The sequence below is a fragment of the Artemia franciscana genome, chromosome 5 (assembly GCF_032884065.1).
Source record: "Artemia franciscana chromosome 5, ASM3288406v1, whole genome shotgun sequence".
NCBI classification, from domain to species: Eukaryota; Metazoa; Arthropoda; class Branchiopoda; order Anostraca; family Artemiidae; genus Artemia; species Artemia franciscana.
Window position 1 is genome coordinate 4,826,534 of NC_088867.1, and position 23,711 is coordinate 4,850,244.

The 23,711-nt window shown below is 37.6% G+C and overlaps 1 protein-coding gene and 1 long non-coding RNA gene across 6 annotated transcripts in view; one reads left to right on the forward strand and one right to left on the reverse strand.

The window, feature by feature from the left end:
• LOC136026907 (uncharacterized) overlaps nucleotides 1-23,711 on the forward strand; it is a 144,903-nt gene that overhangs the window by 120,070 nt on the left and 1,122 nt on the right. For all 5 annotated transcript variants that reach the window (XM_065703733.1, XM_065703732.1, XM_065703735.1 and 2 more), the window contains exons 4-6: nucleotides 4,978-5,113; nucleotides 14,389-14,522; nucleotides 19,255-19,453. In XM_065703733.1, coding sequence (XP_065559805.1) covers nucleotides 4,978-5,113; nucleotides 14,389-14,522; nucleotides 19,255-19,453 — 469 coding nt within the window. The remainder of the gene's footprint in view (nucleotides 1-4,977; nucleotides 5,114-14,388; nucleotides 14,523-19,254; nucleotides 19,454-23,711) is intronic.
• The window catches only part of LOC136026911 (uncharacterized), a 76,461-nt gene that overhangs the window by 29,106 nt on the left and 23,644 nt on the right, over nucleotides 1-23,711 (reverse strand). The gene's annotated exons all lie outside the window — the stretch shown is intronic.

The following is a 23,711-nucleotide window of genomic DNA, read 5'->3' on the forward strand; positions in this document are numbered from 1 at the left end:
ATGTCACGAGCCAGCCATTTGAGAATCATAAGCTGGGAATTGCCATAGAACGTCACAATCTAACAGTTTCCGCTTTTGAAATAAAATAAATGGCCATTATTAGTTTATAAGGTTATTTTTGTGTAGGTCTGATAATCTGCGCCACAGGAATTTATGGGCTGTTACATCATGCCAATCCGGCCTTAATTCCCAGGAGTCCTTAGGAAAAATGCTACTGGGGATTTTTCATTAAGTTTAAAGGATCAATTCTAGTATAAAAGAAAATTCTGAAGGAAATCCGAGAAAAATACCATATGTGTGATAATGCTTGCTAGTAGTCCCCGAAGCTGCGCCAAAAGTCGGCGGCCCGCCGCCGAAAATAACTCAACGGGCCGCCACCGAGAACATGTCGGCGCGCCGCCGTGAGGTTCGGCAGCGGTGGTCCGCCGATGAATAACTGTCGCCGATTTTTATTTAGTCCTATATAGCTTATCCAAGTGAGTACAGGTGTAACTACGGACGTTCTATTGTCTGTGCCATCTGTGAGCGATTTTACACTGAATTTAGCGATTAGTCACTTCTGAACGTTCGATGTTAGCTCCAAATCGCGTGAACAAGCTCATTTTTATATGTGATAATTACAAGGTAGTCAAAGCTTTCAAAGGAATAATTTAAGCTTTTGCACTCAGCTACAATGGATCTTTTTTTTCTTTTCTTTGTTATTATTATATACATTCAGTATTAAAGGGTGTTTGGTATTTGAACACGTATTCCAAACTCTCAATCTTGTGAATAGTCCTACACTCATATTTTCTAGTCTACCGCTTGCTGAGTTAAGCGTGAATCTCACGATCTAGAAACCTCCGCTAGTTTTTGCAAAGTCATGTCGTAAGGCGAATATTGTAGATCTAAGTAGCCTATGTATAAACACTGCCTAAACACTCGGACAAGATATTATATAATTAGGTAACGGTGAAAGAAAAAGAATTCAGGGCTTATAATTATTGTAAAAACGCTAAGAATTTCCATAAAGACAGTATTAAAAATTCTAAAGAAAATTAAAAAAGTTACTGAAAAATACCTTAAAAATTGTGAAAACGCAGAAAAATAGGTGGCGCGCCGCCGATAGTTTTTCGGCGGTGCGCCGCAAAAATTTTTTCGGCACGCCGGTGGCGCGCCGCCGCCGACTTAAATTCTCTCCTCCGCCGCCGAATTTCGATTCAGCGCGGCTTTGGGGACTACTTTCTAGAGGGTATCGTGTGTCAGCCATTGAGTGTCAGGAATTGATTGCTAGGGTACACCGTTAGAATTGACCGCTAGGGCCCCCGTTGGAATCAATTGCTAGGGCTTCCAATTGGAATTGGATGCGAAGGCTCCGGTTGAATTATTTGCTAGAGACCCCCAGTGGAAAGGTAGCTAGGGGTCCAATGAAACTCCTCTAGGGGCCCAGTGTCTTGAAGGTTCCCGAATAGTGGGCCTTGAAGTTTTTCCCTTACCATCGTGGGTTTGTCAGAGAACCAACGGAAAAACTATGTCTACTTTTGCATCCTGATTCGACGGGGTCTGAACACCAGCAACTCCTATTCCGTAACAACCAAAGAAACCATTATTTGGCGGGTGGGGGGGTCTGAATTTTTTTCTTGCCCTTACTGATTTTTAAACAATCAAAGGAAACACCCCCTATTATGTAACAACCACTTGCATCTTTTAGGAAACACTCCCTTAATGCGTAACAAGCACCTGCGTCTTGAGGAAAATTCATAATACCTGCATCTTGCGGGAACCGCCGTTAAACTTCTTCTTGGTCTTAAATCATTTAGGAAGAAAAGAGTAGCGGCTATGGGATTGCTTCATGTAATTATGCCGTCACAACTGTTGTCAGCCCTACTCGAATTAACTTTTGCTCGTTTTGAGTTGGACTCCGTTATTTATCGTAATTTATATCCCTTTTGAGTTTCATTTATTCATTGATTTTTGTAGTGGCTTTTGGTAGTTTTACGCTTGGAAGGTTATTTGACGTTATTTCTGCTCATTTTTTGTTTAATATAGCACTTTACACTTCTTTGAACAACTTACTTGGTGGAAAAAAACTTTGCAATTAACTTCTTTTCATTTTTTATTGACATAGTCTTTTTCATTGGACATCAAAAGAATATTTTAAATCTTCTCTGTTTTTTTTTCTATAAAAATCTATAGGTTGGAATAGCCTACTATTTGCATTTTGGAGAAAATTTTCTAAAAATTAAATAACATAGGTCTACGCCCTGTGGAAGATCTGGACACAAATAATATTGTTTCAGTTAGTTTTCCACCTCCTCATGTTTTCCTGAGAAATAAAAGTCATATACAATTACCGAAACATTATATCTATGTAATTTTTACAACCTGGATGCACATACAGTCTTTTGATTTAATTCAATAGTAAAAGCAGAAATAGTAATAATAGTAGCCCTGAAATTTTCAATTTAATACCCTCATTCGTCCTGAGATATTTCTGAAACGTCTCATTTCGTAACCAGCTTACACGTAACGCCTTATGATTTAGTTTCAAAGCAACATCAGATTTCCAACAACTAAGTTTCTGCTTTATACTGTTTTCTAGGGTATAGGGTATACCCTATACCCTTGCAGAAGTAATAGTAGGAGCAATAGGGTAGCATCAATGATAGCAGTAGTAATATTACTAGTAAGCAATAATGGTATTTACGTTGTGCCTTTTTGATGTAGCCCAACATACCCTTCTCATGACTTGATATTTTCAACTTAATACTTTAAGCCGTTCCTGAAAAATCTCTAATGCGTCCTGTTGATAGTATGCATGCACATATGTTTTCATTTAACCCAGCATCCCCTTCAACCGTCCCTGAAAGTTCCATATTAATAAAATTAACCTTAGTTATATTAGTACTAACAGCAGCAGTAATACTATTGCTACTAGTTGTAGTGGTAGGCACATAGAACATATTTTTTAGCTCACGGTGCCCCTCAGCATGCTCTGAAAGTTTCAACCTAATATTCTAAACTGTTCTTGACATACTGCTGATAGGGCCATTTGACAGCCTGCATAGATACAGCGTGTTTCAATTTAATTTAACACCCAACCCCCAACATTTTCTGAAAATGTCTCCTTAATACCCTTAACCTGAACAGCAGTATTAATGGTAGTAGTACAAGTATTAGGGGTAATATAAATATAGTACGTTTTGGATGGTTCACCATCCCGTTTAGCATGTACAGAAAATTTAAGCTTAATACTCCAAGCTATTACTTAGAAATAACTGTTACGGCCTTTTGACAACTTCCATCCATATCGCGTATTTGAAATCAGTTCACTATCTTTTCCAACATTACCTGAACGTTTCACTGTTATACCCTTAGCTTTCGGAAGTACTAGAAGTAGAGATTATAGTAGTTGTAGAAGTAGCAGTCGTAGTAGTAGTAGCAGCTGTAGTAGTAGTTTTAGTAGCAGTAGCAGTAGTAGACTTCGATTTTGCCTAATTAAACATCCCCCTTAATATGTCCTGAAAATACCAACTTAATACCCCAGACTATACTTGGGATATTGCTGATACGCTCTTTTGACAACCTGCTTGTACAGAGTGTGTTTTCATTTACTTCCACATCCCCCTAAACCTTCTCTAAAAGTTTCAACTTAACCCTTAGCGTGCGAAGTAATGGTTGTAGAAATAATAGTGATGGTAGCAGAAATAGTAGCAGTAGTAGTAATAGTAGTAGAAGAAGTATGCACAGAGAGCCTTTTCGTTAGTTCGACATTCCTCTCAGCACGCCCAGGAAGTTTCAGCTTAATATTCTAAGCTGTTCCTGAGAAATTGCTCATACATCATAATTGCAACCTGAGTGCACACAGTGTGTTTTGATTTACTTCAATACTCCCCCCCAAATCTTCCCCGGAAGCTTTATCTTATTAATCTTAACCTAAGTAAAAGCAGTAGTATAAGCAGTCTTATCAATAGCAATAGTGGTGACATACACTTAGTGCCTTTGGGTTAGTTCAAGATCCCCTTCAACCTACCCTAGGTCAGTTGACCATTCTTCTCATCATTCTCTTAAAGTTCCAACTTAATACTTTCAGTTATTTTTAGATTTCCCCATTTTGACGACCTGTATGTACATAACATTTTTTGATTTTGCTCAACACTCCCCTCAAGATTCTCTAAAAGCTTCACTTGAATGCACTTGTTCCTTTTGAACACCAAAGGTCAAGCATGCCTCTTTCCAAATAACTAATACTATGTATAAATAATCGTCAAATTGCATAACTTACAGCCATTGCACTGAGGGCTGTGGGGGGCTGACATCCCCAAACATAGCTAATGGACTAAAACTTTGCTGAATCAAAATGGCTACATCAAAAATTTAATTGGATGTGTTTTGGAAAGCCGGCGTGCGTGCGAGGGGGGCTACTTATTCTTTAGTCACTTTCAACTCTTAAAAGAGCACTAGAACTTTCAATTTCCAATCAAATGAGCTCCTTCCGAAGGGTCTACGACATCTCTTGTTATGCGAAATTTCTTGATAAAAAAAATTTAAGTCATTGTGCCCTTATCGCTCTTTATTTACACAGTGTTATTGCGTAATTTATTTATGCATATTATTTATGCATAAATGATTCTGTTTATATATCTATAGTTGAATTTTGGGGTTGAGTCATGTTCTGTATATATACAGTAAGCTTTTTTCGATACAGTATTCACTGTTAGGGAGGGGGAGGAATGAGCCCTTCCTGTTTATTTTAATATTGACTTCTCTTGAGTATAGAGTGACATTTGGCAATTTCATAAAAATGATACATTTATTCTTTTGTCAATTCTGGATATAGTTTAGTTTTTAGACTTCTCCACTGAATTCGAATTTAAATATTGTGTTTTGTACCAGTGCGTTGCTACCAGTCTTATAGTTTTACGTATCAGTTTTTATATTTGACTTAAAAGCTTAAAAAACCACGTTAACGTTATTGTTATTATCATTATAAAATAGTTGGAAAAATCAAACTCAACCAATTTAGTTTTGAACGACGTTCCACTAGGAGCTGCAGGACCTTGGAGTTGTGACGTCATTGGGTCACCACCTAGATTTTCAAGAGATGTAAGTTCAACAATTTTGCAGGTTGCAGGTAAGGGATTTCTTGAATTTTTTTTAGAAAATCAGGCATAAAAATGTTTAAAACTAAATTTATACTTAATGTATAAACGCATGTATAACATTAATATCATCGATGATAGTTATAAAATCATTCAAATATGGAGTACAATAATGTGTAACAATAAAATTTATGGTACGAGTCCCTTGTGAGTATCAAATTATATGTTTTATTATTATTTAATGTTTATCTTATTCAATGCACTGGAGTTTGCTGGTTTAATAAAGAACAAACGGTCTTACTTTTATTATTTATTTATTCATTTTTTCCCCGAGCCCTCGCATGGAAGAGGTAATCTTAAAAACTTGAGAGGGCGCTCATTTGATATTGGAAATTCTAATACCATTTTTCGGCGTCGAAAAAAATTGAAGGGTGTCCACCCCACTCCCGCACCCTTTTTGTGAAAAATAGCCCGTACCCTTACCGATAAAAGCCAAACACAACAGGCAAGCTTTTGACATGCGACAAGGGAGGATACTTGCAGACTTTTTTCGGACCTGTTCTATCTTGAACCACGGACTTACGACAAAAGAATCCAGATGTTTCGCCTATTCCTACGCTCGTACAAATAGCATTTCTGTGCCAGAAAGTTGGATGGAAAACGAAGCAGCTTCGAAGGACTGGCTTCTCGCATTTCTTAAGCGGATTCCAGACATTAGAGCCAAGTTGTCACCCAATCGCATCTGGAATGTGGAAGAGACTGGCATACCCACGGTGCTTCCACCGCCTAAAGTCCTTGCGCCGACTAGACAAAAACGTGTTGGTCAGACAGTGTCTGCGGAAAGAGGTCAAAATGTAACTGCTGTTGGTTTCGCAAGTGCGTCTGGAGCAACCATCCCTCCGATTTTCATTTTTCCACGAGAGAATTTTGTACCTAGAATGATTAACGATGGCCCCCTGGTTGCCTGGGACTTGCTCACCCCAGTGGATGGGTCAATGGCGACTTATTCTTGGATGCTGTGAGAAACTTTGAGAAGATTACTAAGCCACGTGCAGAGACTCCGATCCTCTTGCTAATGGACAACCGTGACAGCCATCTCAATGTAAGGGTGATCGAACACTGTAAGGAAAATTTTGTGATGCTTTTGACATATCCGCCTCACTGTTCGCACAAACTGCAACCACTCGACGTAGCTATTCTTTCTCCTTTCAAGAACGCACTAAAAGGGCGCTTCAATGAGTCGCTGCAGTTACGTCCCGGACAGCGTTTACGATTTACGAAGTAGCTCCGCTCAGCAGGACTCCCTTCCTAGAGAAATTTAGTGCGTCGATTATTGTCTCTGCATTCCGAGCTGCTGGGATCTTCCCTTTCAATCGTGACATACTTCTGGAGGGAGCTTTTGCAACGTCGCTAGTGACAGACATGCTCATAGATACAACAGCCATTTTGCCAAGTCCTCCGTCGTTGGCTGACTCCGAGTCCGGACCCTCCCCTGTTTCTTTCATGATTAGGTCCCTGGAAGAAGTTAGACCCTTCACCCGACTTGCAACTAGCTCTGTTTCGGGTCACAGAAATCGGAATCAAGGTAAGACTCGCATTTTAACAGACACACCTGAAAAGGAAGAGATTACAGCTAAAAAACAGAAAGAGATCAGACAACCGAAGCAATCTGCGAAGAAAAGCAAAAACAGTGCGGCCCATAGTGACGACGACGAAAGCGACAGAGCGGTGCTTTATTTCGGCTTGGCTGCCTTGAACGATTTATCAAATGACGAGTCTCTTCACTGTGGAGAGCTTGGAGAGGACTTTGAGCATTTTGAAATAAAAAATGCTCAAGTTGAAAGCTTTGTTCTTGTGAAATTCGAGCTGAGAAAGTCTAAGAAGTGTGATGTTTTCTATATTGGCCAAATCAAAGTAAAAAGTGGAAGTGACGTGGAAGTCTCTTTCCTGTGCAGAAATGGAGCACAGTTTGTCTTTCCAGATATGGAGGATAAAGCAATTGTGTCTTCAGATGACATTGTTCTTGCGCTTCCATCGCCTGCTGCTACCGGCGGAACAGAGCGGACACAGCGAGGTGTCACTTTCCATTACGACCTCAGCTGCTACAGCGTGAGATAAAGAGAGTCCACTTGTGCACTTATTATTTTATTTTATGATTTCTATGTATCCGAATTTTAAGTACATTACATATTATTGAAAATCAAGTGCTGTCCGAACCCACCCCCATACAGTCCGAACTCACCCCACGCGATGGGGTGACTTCGGATATTTATGAGACACGGATAATTTGAGCTTAGTTCTAAAAGACGGAAGATAAAAATCTACAAAAATTTCAATGAAGCATCAACACATTCTCTTCCGTTTCAGCCAAGAACGGAACTAAAATAGTGACTGAAGTAGAAGCCACAACCAACCCAAAATTTTTGTCCGAACCAACCCCACCCTCCCCTACTGCCGCAATACCACGAGGCAGGAAAGATTACTCTTCACTTACATTGTTGGCAATTGAAAGAGAAAACATAGAGACTACAATTTTCGTAACAAGTCTGTGTGCATTGTAGGTTTATTTTGTATGTACATTCGTTTAATTTTGAAATACCAAAGGATTCGTGTTACAATATATTAGACTAGGAATTATATATAATAAACTTTGAATTATCCTGCATTTCTGCTTTTACATTATGTGGCCCGCTTATTTCAATGCCATTTTTAATATAAAGCAGCGAACCCACTACCAAATCAATTTAATAAAAATTCATAAATAATATTTCAAAGAATCACGCATAGTAAAAGTTTAGCACGAAAAATATAATATTACAGAGTCAAAATCTGTTCAAAACTGCGTGCAACACAATAACACAATATACGGGACTGTTAGAATGGTACTTGGTTCAGCTATAAGCTAGAGCATCCTGTGCTGAAACGGGAGATTGGGGAAATGGAGGGGTATACGTTCTGTGCAACACTAATGGTGAAGCCTACTGAAAAAAGCCGAATATATATTAAATTCACCTTAGCCCACGCAAAAGCTTTTTTAAACTATACTATACTATACTATACTAATACTAATACTAACTATACTAATGTCGCCTGCAGCAACTCATAGCTGATAATCTTAGCAAAATCTTGATTACCAGTACTTAATTTTACGTTTATTTAATGTGTGTTTATTGTTTATTATGTATGGTGTAATATTCGGTAAATGGTAACGTTACCATTTACCATTTCGGTAATGTTAGCCTAGTAGCGTCTTCGGTAAATGGTACAAATAATTTAAAAATTAAAGAGAGAAAAACGGGTATAACTTAAATAAATTAGTGGAACAAAATAAAAGCAAAAACAACAACAAACCTTTAAATAATAAAATCCGAATATTTCGACTCTACGTCTGGAAGCCTTTATCAACGGGAGAAAAAAGGGAAAGAAAAAACAAATTTAAGTTAAATCATATAAAGAAAAAGACAAAACATCACACAAGAAAAAAAATAAAAAACAAACAAAACTCACACCTTAATAACTTTCAAATTACTGCAAAATTTGCAATAATCTCACTGCATTTAATATCTATAATAAACTAGTTTTAAACTGGATTAAACTGGTTTTACAGCCGTACGTAAACCATCTAAAGTCGTTGCGGGGAAAGGTAGAAAAATAGTTGGCAAAGTTACTTCAGCCAAACAAGGCACTCGATACAAACGATACAAGGTCCAAACGATACAATGACTGGAATTGTTGCTGCGATAATCATGAATCGCATATCTCAGTAAACGCTGTGAATATAGTCAAGGGTAATGGCATTCTCTTTCTTACCATTCCTTGTCATAGTAGCCACAGGCTGGAACCACTAGATGTCAGTATTTTTCGATTTTCAAAACTCACTACCACAGAGTGATGTATAATTGGTTGCCAAGCGATCCGGGAAAACGGTTACCATCTACAATATAGCAGGGTTGGTTGGTACATCTTTCCCATGTGCATTCACCCCTTCCAATATCCAGGTTGGTTTTGCCAAAATTAATATTTGGTCTTTCATTCCTGACGTCTCTAACGAAGAAAATTTTTTGTCCTTGTATGTTAAGTAACAGACCAAGCATGTCATATGATCATAAAGCTAATGAAAAGGACAAAGACGAACCTTATGGGCTGCACAAGAATGGTTGCCCGAAAATGAGTGTTACCGGCTTCACTTACAGTGAACAGCCTTCTTCCATTTTCACTCCAGAGCAGGTCCGACCTCTTGCAAAAGCTGTTTCTAGAAAACAGTCTATAACAGAAAGGGAGATGGGTATAAACTGAAGGTGGTATGAGGCATAAACTGAAACTCCAGTTAAAAAACAAATTGAAGCTGAGCAGAAAGCTGAAATGGGGAAAACAAACAAAGTTGCTAGTTCAAGAGCAGTCCGAGAAGTAGCAGTAAAAAGATATTGCAATATAATGAGGAGATCAATCAGGTTTTCTCACTGAATGATCACAATGATAAATCATCTGCTGTAGAGGAAGAAGTATCTGATACTATTGCAGAGGGAGATTATGTGAAAGTGGGGTATGAAAGGGAGCATTACCCTGTTGTTGTTCAAGCAAAGAGCCATGAATCAGTCAAAACAAAGGTATAAAGCATGGCAGGAATACGAAAATGGAACAGGACTAAAAAAGAAGATTCCCAAAGCTATTCTCGTGAGAATATTTTAAAGACCTTAAACCCAGTCCCAGCAAAAGGGAAAAAATCAGCCCTATTCTCTTTCCTAACTTTCGAAGGTTGGTAAGACCGCAAAAGATCTATGTTTTTATATTTTGTTTTGTACTTTTAGTTTTTTGCAGCCTTATAAGCTATGTATACTTGTATGCGTCTTTTAGTGGCCAAGTATAGACCATAGTCTGGTCCAATGTGGATCACTCCTGCAGGATGGGGCATAGTGGACCGATAAAAGTTTTCAGCAGCTAGGATTACGGTTTAAAGTCCTAATTATATTCATAAACACTATTCACTAAATGCTACATTATGGTATAAGGAAAATTACAAAATGGGTAACTGGTTGCAAGTAAAGTCAATTTAAAATAAAAGCTGGACAATATGGACCACATCTCTCTTACATTTAAAGTGTATTTTATTTTCTGTAAAGTGCAAAAATGTACTGGTCTTTAGAAGCCACGGGGGTTGTCAGCTCTATTCATCTTAGTTTCTACTCGTTTTGTGTTTGACTCGGTTGTTTATTGTAATTTCTGTTCATTTCGGGTTTCATGCATTTGTGGATGGTAATTTCTGGTATTTAATACTTAGAAAATAATTTGCCTTTACTTCTGATCATTTTATGTCTAGTTTAGCTCCTTACCTTTCTTTGAACAACTTCTACTTTGAGGAAAGTTTTTTTTAAATTAATTTGAATTCGTTTCTGATTGACACAGTCTTTCTCATCAGTAAAGAAAAGCTGTTTTATATTGCTTCGTTTTTCCTACAACACCCATGTTTTGGCTTAATATTTATACACTCGATAAAATTTGTCAACAATTTTTATAACTTATGACCTTTTCAAAATCTAGACAAACATAGTATTCCTTGATTTAGTTTTACGTCTCCACAAGTTTCTCTGAAAAATAAAACTTAATACCCTTCCTAATACATTGTGTCTATAATATTTTGACAACATGGATGCACTTTAACATTTTTGATTTAATTGAAAGAGCAGAAGTAGTAAAAGTAGTAGCCATGAAAGTTTCAACTAAATACCCTCGGTCATTCTTGAGATTAAATAAAAAAAACGAGTTTTTTTAACTGAAAGTAAGGAGCGACATTAAAACTTAAAACGCACAGAAATTACTTCGTATATGAAAGAGGCTGCTTCCTCATCAACGCCCCGCTCTATACGCTAAAGTTTGACTCTGTCTCTCAATTCTTCTTTTTAAAACAGTAAAAAACTTTAGCGTAAAGAGCGGGGCGTTGATGAGGAAGGAGCCTCTTTCATATAAGAAGTAATTTCTGTGCGTTTTAAGTTTTAATGTCGCTCCTTACTTTCAGTTAAAAAAACTCGTTTTTTTTTATTTAATTTCTGAACGTTTTTGAATCAATGCATGTTTTGATTTTGGCTCTCCGCAGAGGAATAATCAAAACGAAATTTGCATTTTTTTGGGGGGGGGGGGCTACATGGCTTTCTCATAATTTTGATCGAATGATTTTGAGAAAAAAAGAGTGGGGGCGAAGCCTAGTTGCCCTCCGATTTTTTGGTTAATTAAAAAGGCAACTAGAACTTTTAATTTTTTACGAATCTTTTTATTGGTAAAAGATTTACGTAACTTATAAATTAGCTTACGTAAAGAACTTTCGTATTCTCATGTTTTTATTACATATATGAGGGGATTCGCCCCATCGTCAGTACCTCGCTCTTTACACTAAAGCTTAAATTTTATCCCAATTCATTAAGAATGACCCCTGAATCACAAAAGCCGTAGAATAAATAGTTGAAATTACTAAAAATACTTTAGCGTAAAGAGCTAGGTATCATAAGGAGGTGAGCCCCTTATATGGGTAATAATTTCTGTTTGTTTTAAGTTTTATTGCTGTTCCTTACTTCCAGCTGAAAAAGCTTTTTCACATTTATTTTTTAATTTTTTTTTTTAAATAATGCTAGTAAATCCTGCTCTCCCTTCATGGAAGTTTTCTTTTCCCATGACAAATTCTCGATGGAAAGTTCCCCCAGCATATCCCCCTCTTCTCAATCCCTCCCCCAACCAAAACAATCCTCCTGAAAACGCCTGTATACTTCCCAATAACCATTACTATATGTAAGCACAGGTCAAAGTTTGTAACTTGTTGCCCCTCCCACGGGGACTGTGGAGGAGTAAGTCGTCCCCAAAGACATAGTTATAAGGTTTTTCGACTACGCTGAATAAAATGGCTATCTCAGAATTTTGATCCGTCGACTTTGGGAAAATAATTAGCGTGGGAGGGGGCCTAGGTGCCCTCCAATTTTTTTGGTCACTTAAAAAGGGCACTAGAACTTTTCATTTCCGTTAGAATGAGCCCTCTTGCAACATTCTAGGACAACTGGGTCGATACGATCACCCCTGGGAAAAAAAAAACAAAAAAAAAACAAAAAAACAAATAAACACGCATCCGTGATCTGCCTTCTGGCAAAAAATGCAAAATTCCACATTTTTGTAGATAGGAGCTCGAAACTTCTAGAATAGGGTTCTCTGATACGTTGAATCTGATCGTGTGATTTTCGTTAAGATTCTATGACTTTTAGGGGGTGTTTCCCCCTATTTTCTAAAATAACGCAAATTTTCTCAGGCTTGTAACTTTTGATGGGTAAGACTAAACTTGATGAAACTTATATATTTAAAACCAGCATTAAAATGCGATTCTTTTGATAGATTTATTGGTATCAAAATTCCATTTTTTAGAGTTTTGGTTACTACTGAGCCGGGTCGCTCCTTACTACAGTTCGTTACCACGAACTGTTTGATACTTCTGAAACGACTTATTGACAACCAGAATACACATTTTTCCCTTTGTTATGTCTTAAAGCAACATAACCATTCCGTGAAAAGTTCCTACTTTGTACCCTATTATATACCCTACTCCCGACTAGATATCTTAATAACCTGGATGCACTTAAGCTATTTTTACTTGGTTCGATATTAGCAGTAATAGTTGAGGTAGTAGTAGCAGAGGTAGAAGCAAAAGTTGTGGTAATATTGGTAGCCTTAGGAGTTTCAGCTTAACACCCAAAACCATGTGTGGAATATTGCTAATAAACCCCTTTGATAGCCCACATGTACATAGCATGTTTCGGTAGAGTTCATCACCACCCTCAGCTTCCTGTGGAAATTCAACTAATGTCCTTAGCTAATAGTAGTAGGCACAGTAGCAAAAATAATAGTAGGAATAACAGAAGCAGTATTAATGATAACAGTAATAGTATTAGTCTTTAAGAGTAATAGTATTCACATTGTGCCTTTTTGGTGTAGTTTAACATCCAAGAGTTGAAATGTAGGATTTCGACTCTTTTTGATGGGGGGCATCGTAAAGTACTGAAAACTATGTTGTGACCAAGAATGAAGTCACAGAGACTCCATTCAACTGGAGGTCCCAGGGATTTCTTGCTCTCCAATTCCATGCCGACTTAAGCGCTTCTATTAAGACTTGAGAAGATGTGTCAGTCCCCGTCCTATACTGGTACTGGGACCATTGCTTTTCCCGAGGCCAAAATAATTTCAATGATTTAAAGAATATGAAAATTGCACCTTGGTATGTTACAACGTTAAAAAGTAGCTACCGTATCGACATTTTGACTGACAAATTCATATACTTAAAACTCTACTTATTAGGAGTTTCAGGAACTCATATCCCAAACATAGGAATAAGTTTTCGAAGGGTACACTTTGGAAATAACACGCGTAGTTGAGCAAATCAGAAAACGATATGTACACCCGAGTTTTCAAATTATAGGCAACGTCTCCGGAATGGTTTGAAGGACCAAGTTGAAGCTTTCAGCCAACGTTGGGAAGAGGGATGAAATTGGTCTCAAATTTTCACTTGGGGAGGGCAGATCGAAAGACACCAAGTGTACCCAGGTCTTCAAATCAGCTTATCTTTCATAAACGGCTTAGGGGATGAGCTTGAAAGTTTCAGGCACTGTTTGGAAAAGGAAGAGGGCTGGGCGAGGGGACTTCAAATCTGATGTTGGGGGAGGAAAGAAGGGTCAAATTATTTTGCTCTGACCCACTGAAACGCTTTGCACTATAATTTCCTATGATTCCTTAGGATACCAAGTTAAAACTTTCAGAGAGTTTTGAGGGGGGACAAAGTCAACCTCGTATTTTTACTTGGGAGAGGAGGCAGATTTAATCGAAAGACACTACTTGCATCCAGTCCACCGAAATAACATATCTTACCTATTATATCTTACCTGTCTTGAAAATGGGTAGGAAGATAAATTTCAAAATTTCAGGGAGCGTTTCTTTTTTGGGTGGGTGGGGGATGAGACATATAACCTTGCATTCTTCTTAGATGAAAGGAGATTGAAGGTCTAAAAATATCCTGTCTAGAATCTACCTAAAAGCGTTGAAATTTCAAGCCCCTAATTGACTACAATACATCCACGATGAAATAGCAATGAAAATCAGTTCTTTTTGGGCTGAATTAGCAAGTCGTTTCCTTGATAAATGGATCTAACCCTGTAACAGAGGACCAATGATAATAATAACCGAACCTAGACTACATGCACTACTTCAACTACGCCACTTATGACTATATGAGGAACTATTAGGCGCTAAACGGTATGTAATTGATTTTTTTTTTATCTTGCAGTTTTCCCCCTAAACGGGCCTGTCATCACTGGCGTTCCGGTCCGGCTTGGTAATTTGACATCGTTGACACTAAATTGCACACTTGAAAGGGCTTTTCCACCGGGCTTGATTCATTGGAAGGTCAACGGAATGAATGTAAGTATTAAAACATCGTGAAAGGTGTGATTAATTGGCCAAATTGAAAGAGAAATTAATCTACGCATTGTAGTATCAAAGGTTAGTTTGTGCATCGCATTTAAACACTGAGTTTACGATTCGAACCGTCCTGATATTTTAGTCTATGGTTCTTGAGTAAAAGTGCCAGCTCTGACAGAACAGTTTGGTGGATTGAGCCCTCACACTTTGTTGAAATGCCCCCCTCCCCAATACAAAACAACTTATAAACGATATTTTTTCCAAAACCATGGGAGCTTACCCCTCGCCTTCATAAGGTTTCACATTTTCAGTCTCAAATATACTGGGATCTCAATGGCATTTATCAATCCCTTGGGCACTTGTTTTACATTACCGACCCTTAAATCATAGTTTAAGCGATGTTGACGAGCGAAAGATTTCATTTAAGCTGCATCTCAGTCAATCCTTCATTCAGCTTTCTCTTAGCCCTCGTTAACTGCAGTTTTAAACAAGGTAACTGTTTCATTCCAAAACTTAAAGTAGCTGACCCCTGGGCCTCCCTCCTTGGCTCAACCCCCTTTCAAACAACTTATTAGCAATTCTTTGTTCCAAAAATAATAGAAGCTGACCCCTGGCCCTCCCTCCATGGCCCCAACCCCGAAAAAAACTTATTACCGATATTTTCTTCCAATAATCATTATAGCTGACTCCTGGCCCTCCCTCCACGGCCCAACCCCTCTTCCAAAAACATGTTAACGATATTTTATACCGAAATTCATGGGTGCTGACCCCCTGGTGCTCCCCGAAGTACAGATCCCCGCCCCCCCCCCCTCAGAAAAAAACACTAACGATATTTTATTCCAAAAATCATTTGAGCTGAACCTTGGCCCTCCCTTCATAACCTGAATCACCCTCCGAAAAAAAAACGTATTAACGATGTTTTATTGAAAAACATCCCTGGCCACTCCTTCGTGGCCCAACCTCCTCCCCGCGAAGAAAACAAAACTTATTAACGATATTTTTCCCCAATAATCATGGGAGCTGACCCCTGACCTTCCCTCCATTGTACCCCCACCCCCAAAAAAGAATTTATGAAACTTGTTATTTAAAAATTCATGGGAGCTGACTTTTGGCCCTGCCACCGTGGCCCGTAACCCTACAGTAACTCAAACTCTAAACGACCAGAAACTACTATTCAAGAATAAATGAAACCCAAAATGAACACTCATAGCAAAGGAACAGGTACTATAAATGGCTAAATAAATGGATAAAATAATGGATAATGGATAAATAAATGGATACTATAAATAGATACATAATTCTTAAAATGAGTAAAACTTAAATTGAGCATGCAATTCAAGCTTAAAACGAACAAAAATCTTTTGTTGCTGAAGTTTAAATGAAACCAAAAACGAACGTAAATTAAAGAAACAATCACAGCAAACAAACACACAACAGGTACTAATATAAATATATAAATAAATTTAAAATGGAGTAAAAATTAAACTGAATATGCAAATCAAGCCTAAAATGAATAAAAATCAACACAAAGACGAGTTTGGGCACTGCCTTCTTCCCTAATAGTAAAAGTCTAAAACCTACAGCGTCATTGGCGCTTTACTGAAAGCTATATGTGTTTTGATCAGTCTCGTAAAGAACTAATAAAATCAAACTGAACAGTTGACATTTAATGATATATTTGACTGCAATTTTATATTCATTTTCACTGCCGTAATAACCGGGAAAAAATATTTGTAAAATAATTCGTTTTCAGTGAACGCAATAGGCTTTAGACTTTTACAGTTAGGGAAGGGAGCAGTATCCAAACTCTTGTTTTTAGTAAAATTATATTTGTCTTGAACAGTCTTGGAAAGATCTAATAAAACTAAATTAATGTTTGATATTTAATAATAACAATTGCTGAAAGCTCATCAGTTCAAAATTTAATTTTGTTGTAATTTTTATTTTTGTTTTCAATGTTGCAATAAGTACAAAGAAAATATTTGTAATATAATTCGTTTTATAAAGCACCAATGACGCAGAAGGTTTTAGACTTTTACAGTTAGAGAAGGAGGTGGTGCCCAAACTCTTCCTTAGAATTATTTTTGTTCATTTTAAGCCAGATTCGTATATTCAATTTAATTTTTACTCGTTTTTAGATTTATTTATTCGTTTATATAAGTATCTGTTGTGTGTTTGTTTGCTATGATTGTTTGTTTAATTACTGTTCGTTTTGGGTTTCATTTATATTTCAATAGCAAAATATTTTTGTTCGTTTTAAGCTTGATTTGTATATTCATTATCTTTACTTGTTTTAAGATTTATTTATTCATTTATATTAGTACCTGTTGTATGTTTTTTTGCTATGAATGTTTATTTAATCTCTGTTCGTTTTGGATTTCATTTATTCTTTGATAGTAATATCTGGTCGTTTTGAGTTTGGGCTATTGTAGGTTTCTATTTCTTCTAATCTGAAGTTAATATGGCTTTTACTTTTTTTTCAAAAAAAACTTCTTTTTTGGAAAGTTTTTTCATTAGCAATAACAACACGATGATAAAGTGGTGAAAATGGAAACTTATACAATTTTTGTATCTTAATAATTAAGGAAAACTATGAATTACAGTTGATAATCGAAAATACCTGCATATTCAGATATAAAGTTTATGGTAATTTAAGACATGGTAATTTTTTAAGACAAAAACACGTGTGAAAACTAACAAAAACAAATATAAAAAAATATGAAAAATAAAATAAGATAAAAAAATGGTATCAAACAAGTTAAGAAGGTGTGGTTTGGTGTAGTTTTCTTTAAGAGCCAAAGTTGCCAAAAAAGTTGTAAGAAAAGTTCTTTCGGAAATAGGTTGTCAAAGTATACTAATTAGTTTTACTTTTTTTTTGGCTCAGTGTAGCAACATTAACAAAAATATTGTATTGCTTTAAAACTTCGTTATTTCACAACAACCAAGAAAAAACACCTTAGAAAATCTAAGTTTTTAATTACGAATATACCCAAGACGGGTCCAGGGGGAGAAGCTGTTTTTGCTTTGACCTCCTTGTTATAAGGTCTAATCATCCATGCTGTTTGCGCTTTTATGGTATCAAACAGTTCGTGGTAACGAACTATAAGTAAGGAGCGATGCGGCTCAATAGTTGTCACAACTGTAAGACACAAGTTTTGTATCTTAACTGTAGTATAAGTTTTGTATCATAACAAAACTATTGTATCAAATATAAGTTTTGTATCAACTGTAAGATAAAAAAATTTGCCCAATTTTCGAAAAGGGGGAAAACACCACTAAGAAATCAAGTGATCTTAACCAAAACCACATCATGAGATTCAGAATATCAGGGAACCCTACTGTAGAGGTTTCATACTTCTATATACAAAATTATAGAATTTTGAATTTTTTGTCAGAAGCAAGCAGAGGCGCCATTTGGACCAAATCGTGGGGTGGGCATAAACTCCATCTTGAGCCCCCCTCCCGACTCACTTCGTGTCGTGTAATCATCTAGGAAATGGGCATTTGACAGAACTCGAGAATTTTATTATGTATCTTACCTACTTTACAGGTTTACAATAAGTAATACCAAATAGCGTAATTACCCCAAGGGTCGTAAAGTAATTACGCTCTTTGGTTAATAGGCGTGCAGTAATTTCAAATCAGTTGGACAGAATGGATTATGTTGGACATAATGGATTATTATGCCGGCAAAGGGCCCTTTGTGGTGGAAAGCTTGGGCCCCCTGGAAAATCTGGGGTGGGCATTTGCCCACCCCTGACCCCCCCCCCCCCCCCAAATGGCGCCTCTGGAAGCAAGATCATCGTATTTATTTGTTTTTCCCCCATGGATGATCGTATCGAACCAGTGATCTTAGAATACCAGGAGAGGGCTCATTTGATCGAAAATCAAAAGTTCTAGTGTCCTTTTCAAGCAAACAAAAATATTGGGGGGCAGCTATCCCTCTCCCAACCCCTCTTTCTGCCCAAAATTGTCCGATCAGAATTTTGAGATAGCCATCGAAAGATCTAAACTCTCCCCAAACTCCCCCAGGAGAAGGGCTGCAGGTTGTGGACTTTACCCATTGCTTAGATATAGTGTTGGCTATTGGAAGGTGTAAAGATATTGGGGGGGGATATTTTTTGGTGGGTGTGCTTACGTGACAGGATCTTTCTATGGTGGAGTTTTCGTGGGGGAAGGAAATTCTCTATTGGAGGGGAGCTGGATTTATTAATTGAAAAACTATCAGAAATTAAATAAGGCAAGTTTTTTTTTTCAGCTGAAAGTAAGGAGCAGCGTTAAAACTGAAAACGAACAGGAATTATTACGTAAGTAAGAAGTTGGTCCCTCCTCAGTACCTTGCTCTTTACGCTAAAGTGTTTTTTGAATTTTTAAAAAGCTTATTATCCTTCTTAAACGGTTCTAGTGTATCAGATGTTATTTTTAAAGAATTAGAACAAAAAGTCAAATTTTAGTGTAAAGAGCGAAGTACTGAGGAGGGGGCAGCTCCCTAGATTGCGTGATAATTTCTGTACGTTTTAAGTTTTAATGCTGCTCCTTACTTTCAGCTGAAAAAATTACTTGTTTTTATCTTATAGTAATCAAAGCCAGTAGTATCTCTTCAAGTTATAGATGGTGGCGAATCTTGGTGAAAAAAAAAAGATGTTAAAAATGTTATGAAAAGAAAATCAAAGCATAGAAAAGAAAAAAAAATTAAGATTCTAATGTAGCTTTAATATAAACTACCTTATAGGCAGTTGATGACGATCTCGTAGTTTATCCTCCAATCGAACATCCGGACAACACAACTACAACAACAGTTGGAATAAACGTGAAATTAGATTCTCCTCTACGATCACCATCTATCAAAATCAAGTGTATTGGTCAAATTCTAGATTGCTATTGGAAAACAAAGGAAGTCGTCTTAAAGCGCCAAGGAATTGTTAATGAAGGTGAGTTAGTAAGATAAATGTGGTTTTCTACAATTTGAATATCAGCAATGAAGGCATATTTAATTTCAGTTTTCCTATGTGGTAGAGATACTAGAAGAGAAAAAAGGGGGCTACGACCCTGCCCAATGGTGTCCTAGCCACGAGCTCTAAGTGCAAGTCATAAATATTAAGCACTGAGCCTATTATGTTTACTTTCGAATGGACTTATGGTGTAGATCAGCTTTGGCACCTATTAGTGCTGATAGGTGTTTCTAGTGATGTTAATTATTGTTATCTTTATGCATTTTTATATTTCTAGCGTTGTTGGTATTCAGATTCAAGGGCTCTGGTTTAAACAAGGTTCAATGCGCTTAACTTTCTGCAAAAGTGCTGGCATATGAGTCAGGAGAGGGGGTAAATGATGGTATTCTGCGCTCCATTAGTGCCTATGTTCATAAAAAAAAATGTTATTCTCTGCATGATTCCGGTTTCGCGAAGGTGTGATATGCACACCTTTTCTGCTAAAACGTATCTGTGAATAATTGGTCCCTTACATAATTTGGGATACTTGCTCTTACGGTTGCTTGGTTCACTTCCCATTTGGTGGCACACATTTTGGATTTTTCAACCGTTTTCAGTGAAATAGCCTGCTTAATATTTTGATCTGATCTCACGATTTTCACAGGGGTGTAGAGAGTCAAACCTGGACGTAAACTGAGAGTCAAGACATAAATCTTTAATATACAATCGAGTAAGTTCCCCCCCCGCTCCCAAGTTTCCTCGAATATTCGTTCTATATGAAGTAGCCAGGAAATAATTTATAATAATAATGCGTGGAAGACAAATCGTTCTTGAACAGTAAATGCTAAAGTGATGACTTCAATAAAAAATTCTGTTTCTGTTTTATGAATGTTTTCTAGGAAAGGCTCAAGTAATTTCAGTACCAACCTGGAATAGAAGCACAACATCAATATATCATTTTTGATTTGCCAAATTGCAACGTCTTTAGTGAAAGCAAGGCTCGGTACTTAAAATACAAACCTCAAAAGTCAAAATAGGGCCACTCTCAATTTCCAACATACTCTGGTTTGATGGAAACGCAAATAAATAAGAAAGAAAAAAGACAACACCTGGAGCTATACTTCTCAAGGAAATTAGGAAAATGTATTTTTCGTATGGTAAATTTGAAACAACCCCTCCGCTTTCTCAGGTTTTTAGACCTGGTAAGTATGAGGGGGTAGTTTTAACGATTTTGCATATCATGGGTATTTTTCCTCTCTTCCAAATTGCCTCACTACTCCTAATTAATTAAAAAAACTTCTTCCAAAAAAAGTTTTCCAAAGAAAGTGAGCCAAAAATAAGCGAAAATTCAGTAAAATAATCTTCCAAGCGTAAAACTACCACAAATCGCTATCAATAAATAAATAGAACTCAAAACAAACATAAATTGCTACCTCAAAATTTTGATTGGACTGGAAAATGGTGGGCACGGGAAGAGGGATTAGTTGTCTTTCAATCCCTTTCGACTATTAAAAAGGGCAATAGTTTTTTCAGTTTCCAATCCAATGAGCTCTTTTCGAAGTTTCTATGACATCAAATGGCAATCTCAAAATTTCTATCAGATGCATTTCTATCTGATGCGGAGGGTGGAGTATCCACCCTCCGATCACTCTGAATCTTGAAAAGGCCACGAGAATGTCTGATTACTAATCTAATGAGCCCTTCAGAAGTTTAAACCATGATTCTTTCTACATATGCCTTGTATGGCCCCAGGGCATGACTTACAACCCTTGCCCTGAGGGGTTTGGGGTCTGTCATCCTCAAAGACATAATTCCCGGCATTTCAACAATGTTGAACGAAATGAATATCTCAAAATTTTGATTGGATGTGTTTGGGTAAATGGTGGGCGTGGGAGGGGGGTTAGTTGCCCTCCAATCATTTTGGCAATTAAAGAGGGCACTAGCCCTTTCAGTTTCCAATTGAATGAGCCTTTTTCATAATTTTTACCCCCGCCAAATTTATACGACAAAAGTACAAGGTTTGGGGAGGAGGGAGAGGGTATCCATCCTCCAATAGCTCTGGATCTTAAAAAGGGCACTAGAACTTCTGATAACCAGTCCAATGAGCCTCCTCTGAAGTTTATTCGGTCACCTTTTCTATATATACCTTATATGCTCCAAGGGCATAGCTTACAACACTTGCCCTGAGGGCTGTGGGAGGGGGTTTCATCCCCAAAGACATAATTTCCAGAACTTTCAATTATGTTCAACAAAATGACTATCTCAAAATTTTGATTGGTTATGTTTAGAGAAACGGTGGGTGTTAGAGGGGGGTTATTTGCCATCCAATCGCTTTCAACTATTAAAAATGGCCATAGCCCTTGCTAGTCCTCAGATGCTTTTTGGGAAAATACGTGGTGTTGGGGGGGGGATATCCCCTTTAACATCACTCTGAATATGAAAAAGGGTACTAAAACTTCTGATTAGCAATCCAATGAGCCCCCTTCTAAGTTAATATGACCACCCATTCTATAAAAACATTATATAACCCCAGGGCATAACCTACAACCCTTACCCTGGGGGCTCTGGGGTGGTTGTCATCAATTTTGAACTCTACGACAACAAATGGCCATCTCAAAATTTTGGGACAATACGAGGTGTCGGGGAGGGGGGGGTGTATAAGCCCTCCGGTCACTCTGAATCTTAAAAAGGTTACTAGAACTTCTGATTAACAATCCAGTGAGCCCCTCCAAAGTTTATACGACCACCCCTTCTATAAAAATCTTAAATGCCTCCAGGGTATAACTTGCAACCCTTGCCTTGAGGGCGGCAGGGGGTTGTCATTTTCAAAGACATAATTTTCGGACCTTTTAACTACGTTGAACAAAATGGCTATTTCAAAATTTTGATTGAATGTGTGGGAAATGGGTGCGTTTGAGGGGGGTAGTCTTCCTCCAATCACTTTTGGCTAGACCCTTTGGTAACTAGACCCTTAAATTTCCAACCGAATGAGCCTTTTTCGAAGTTTCTACGACAACAAATGGCCATCTCAAAATTTCTATAAGTTGCAATTAGGGAAAATACAAGGTGGGGGTTATCCAACCTCCGATCACTTTGAATCTTAAAGCGGGCACTAGAACTTTTGATTACTAATCCAATGAGCCCCCTTCGAAGTTTATACGATCAGCCTTTTAGTATAAACCTTATATTCCCAAAGGGCATAACTTGCCCTTGCCATAAGGGCTGGGGGGGCTGTAATCTTCATAGACATAATTTTCGGACCTTTCAACTACATTGAACAAAATTTTGATTGGATGTGTTTGGGAAAATGGTGGGCGTGGGAGGGGTGCTATTTACCCTAGGGCACTAGCCCTTTCAATTTAAAAACGAATGAGCCCTTTTCGAAGTTTCTACAACAACAAATGGCAATCTCAAAATTTCCATAAGACACATTCTGGGAAAATACGAGGGGGGCTTTATCCACCCTCCCATCACTCTGAACTAAAAAAAGCATAAAACTTCTGATTAGCAATCCAATACGCTCCCTCCTAAGTTTATACGATCACCCTTTGTATATAAACATTTTTTATAGCCCCAGGGTATAACTTACAACCCTTGCCTTGAGGGCTGGAGGGGGGGGGGTGTCATCCTCAAATACATAATTTCCAGACTTTTCAACTACGTTGAATAAAATGGCTATTTCAAAACTTTTGATTTGATGGGTTTGGAGAGACGATGGGCTTGGGAGGGGGGTTAGGTGCTCTTCAATAATTTTCGACTATTACAAAAATCACTAGTCCTTTCAATTTCCAACCAAATGAGCCATTTTCGAAGTTTCTACGGCAACAAATGGTCATCTCAAAATTTTCATCAGATACATTTCGGGAAAATACAAGGTGTGGGGGAGGGGTCTCCACCATCCGACCAATCTGAATCTCCAAAAGGGCACTATAACTTCTGATTAGCAATCCAATGCACCCCTTCTGAAGTTTATACGATCGCCCTTTCTATAAAAACATTATATGCCCCCTCACCATAACTTAAAACCCTTGTCCTGAGGGCTCTAGGGGGGTTGTCGTCCTCAAAGACATAATTTCCGGATCTTTAAACTACGTTGAACAAAATGGCTACCTCAAAATTTTGATTGGATGTGTTTGGGGAAATAGTGGGCGTGGAGGGGTGTTAGTTGCCCTCCAATCACTAGCCTTTCAATTTCCCTTTTTGAAGTTTCTACGACAATTCCTTCGATACGAAGTGCATGTCTAAAAAATTAATACAT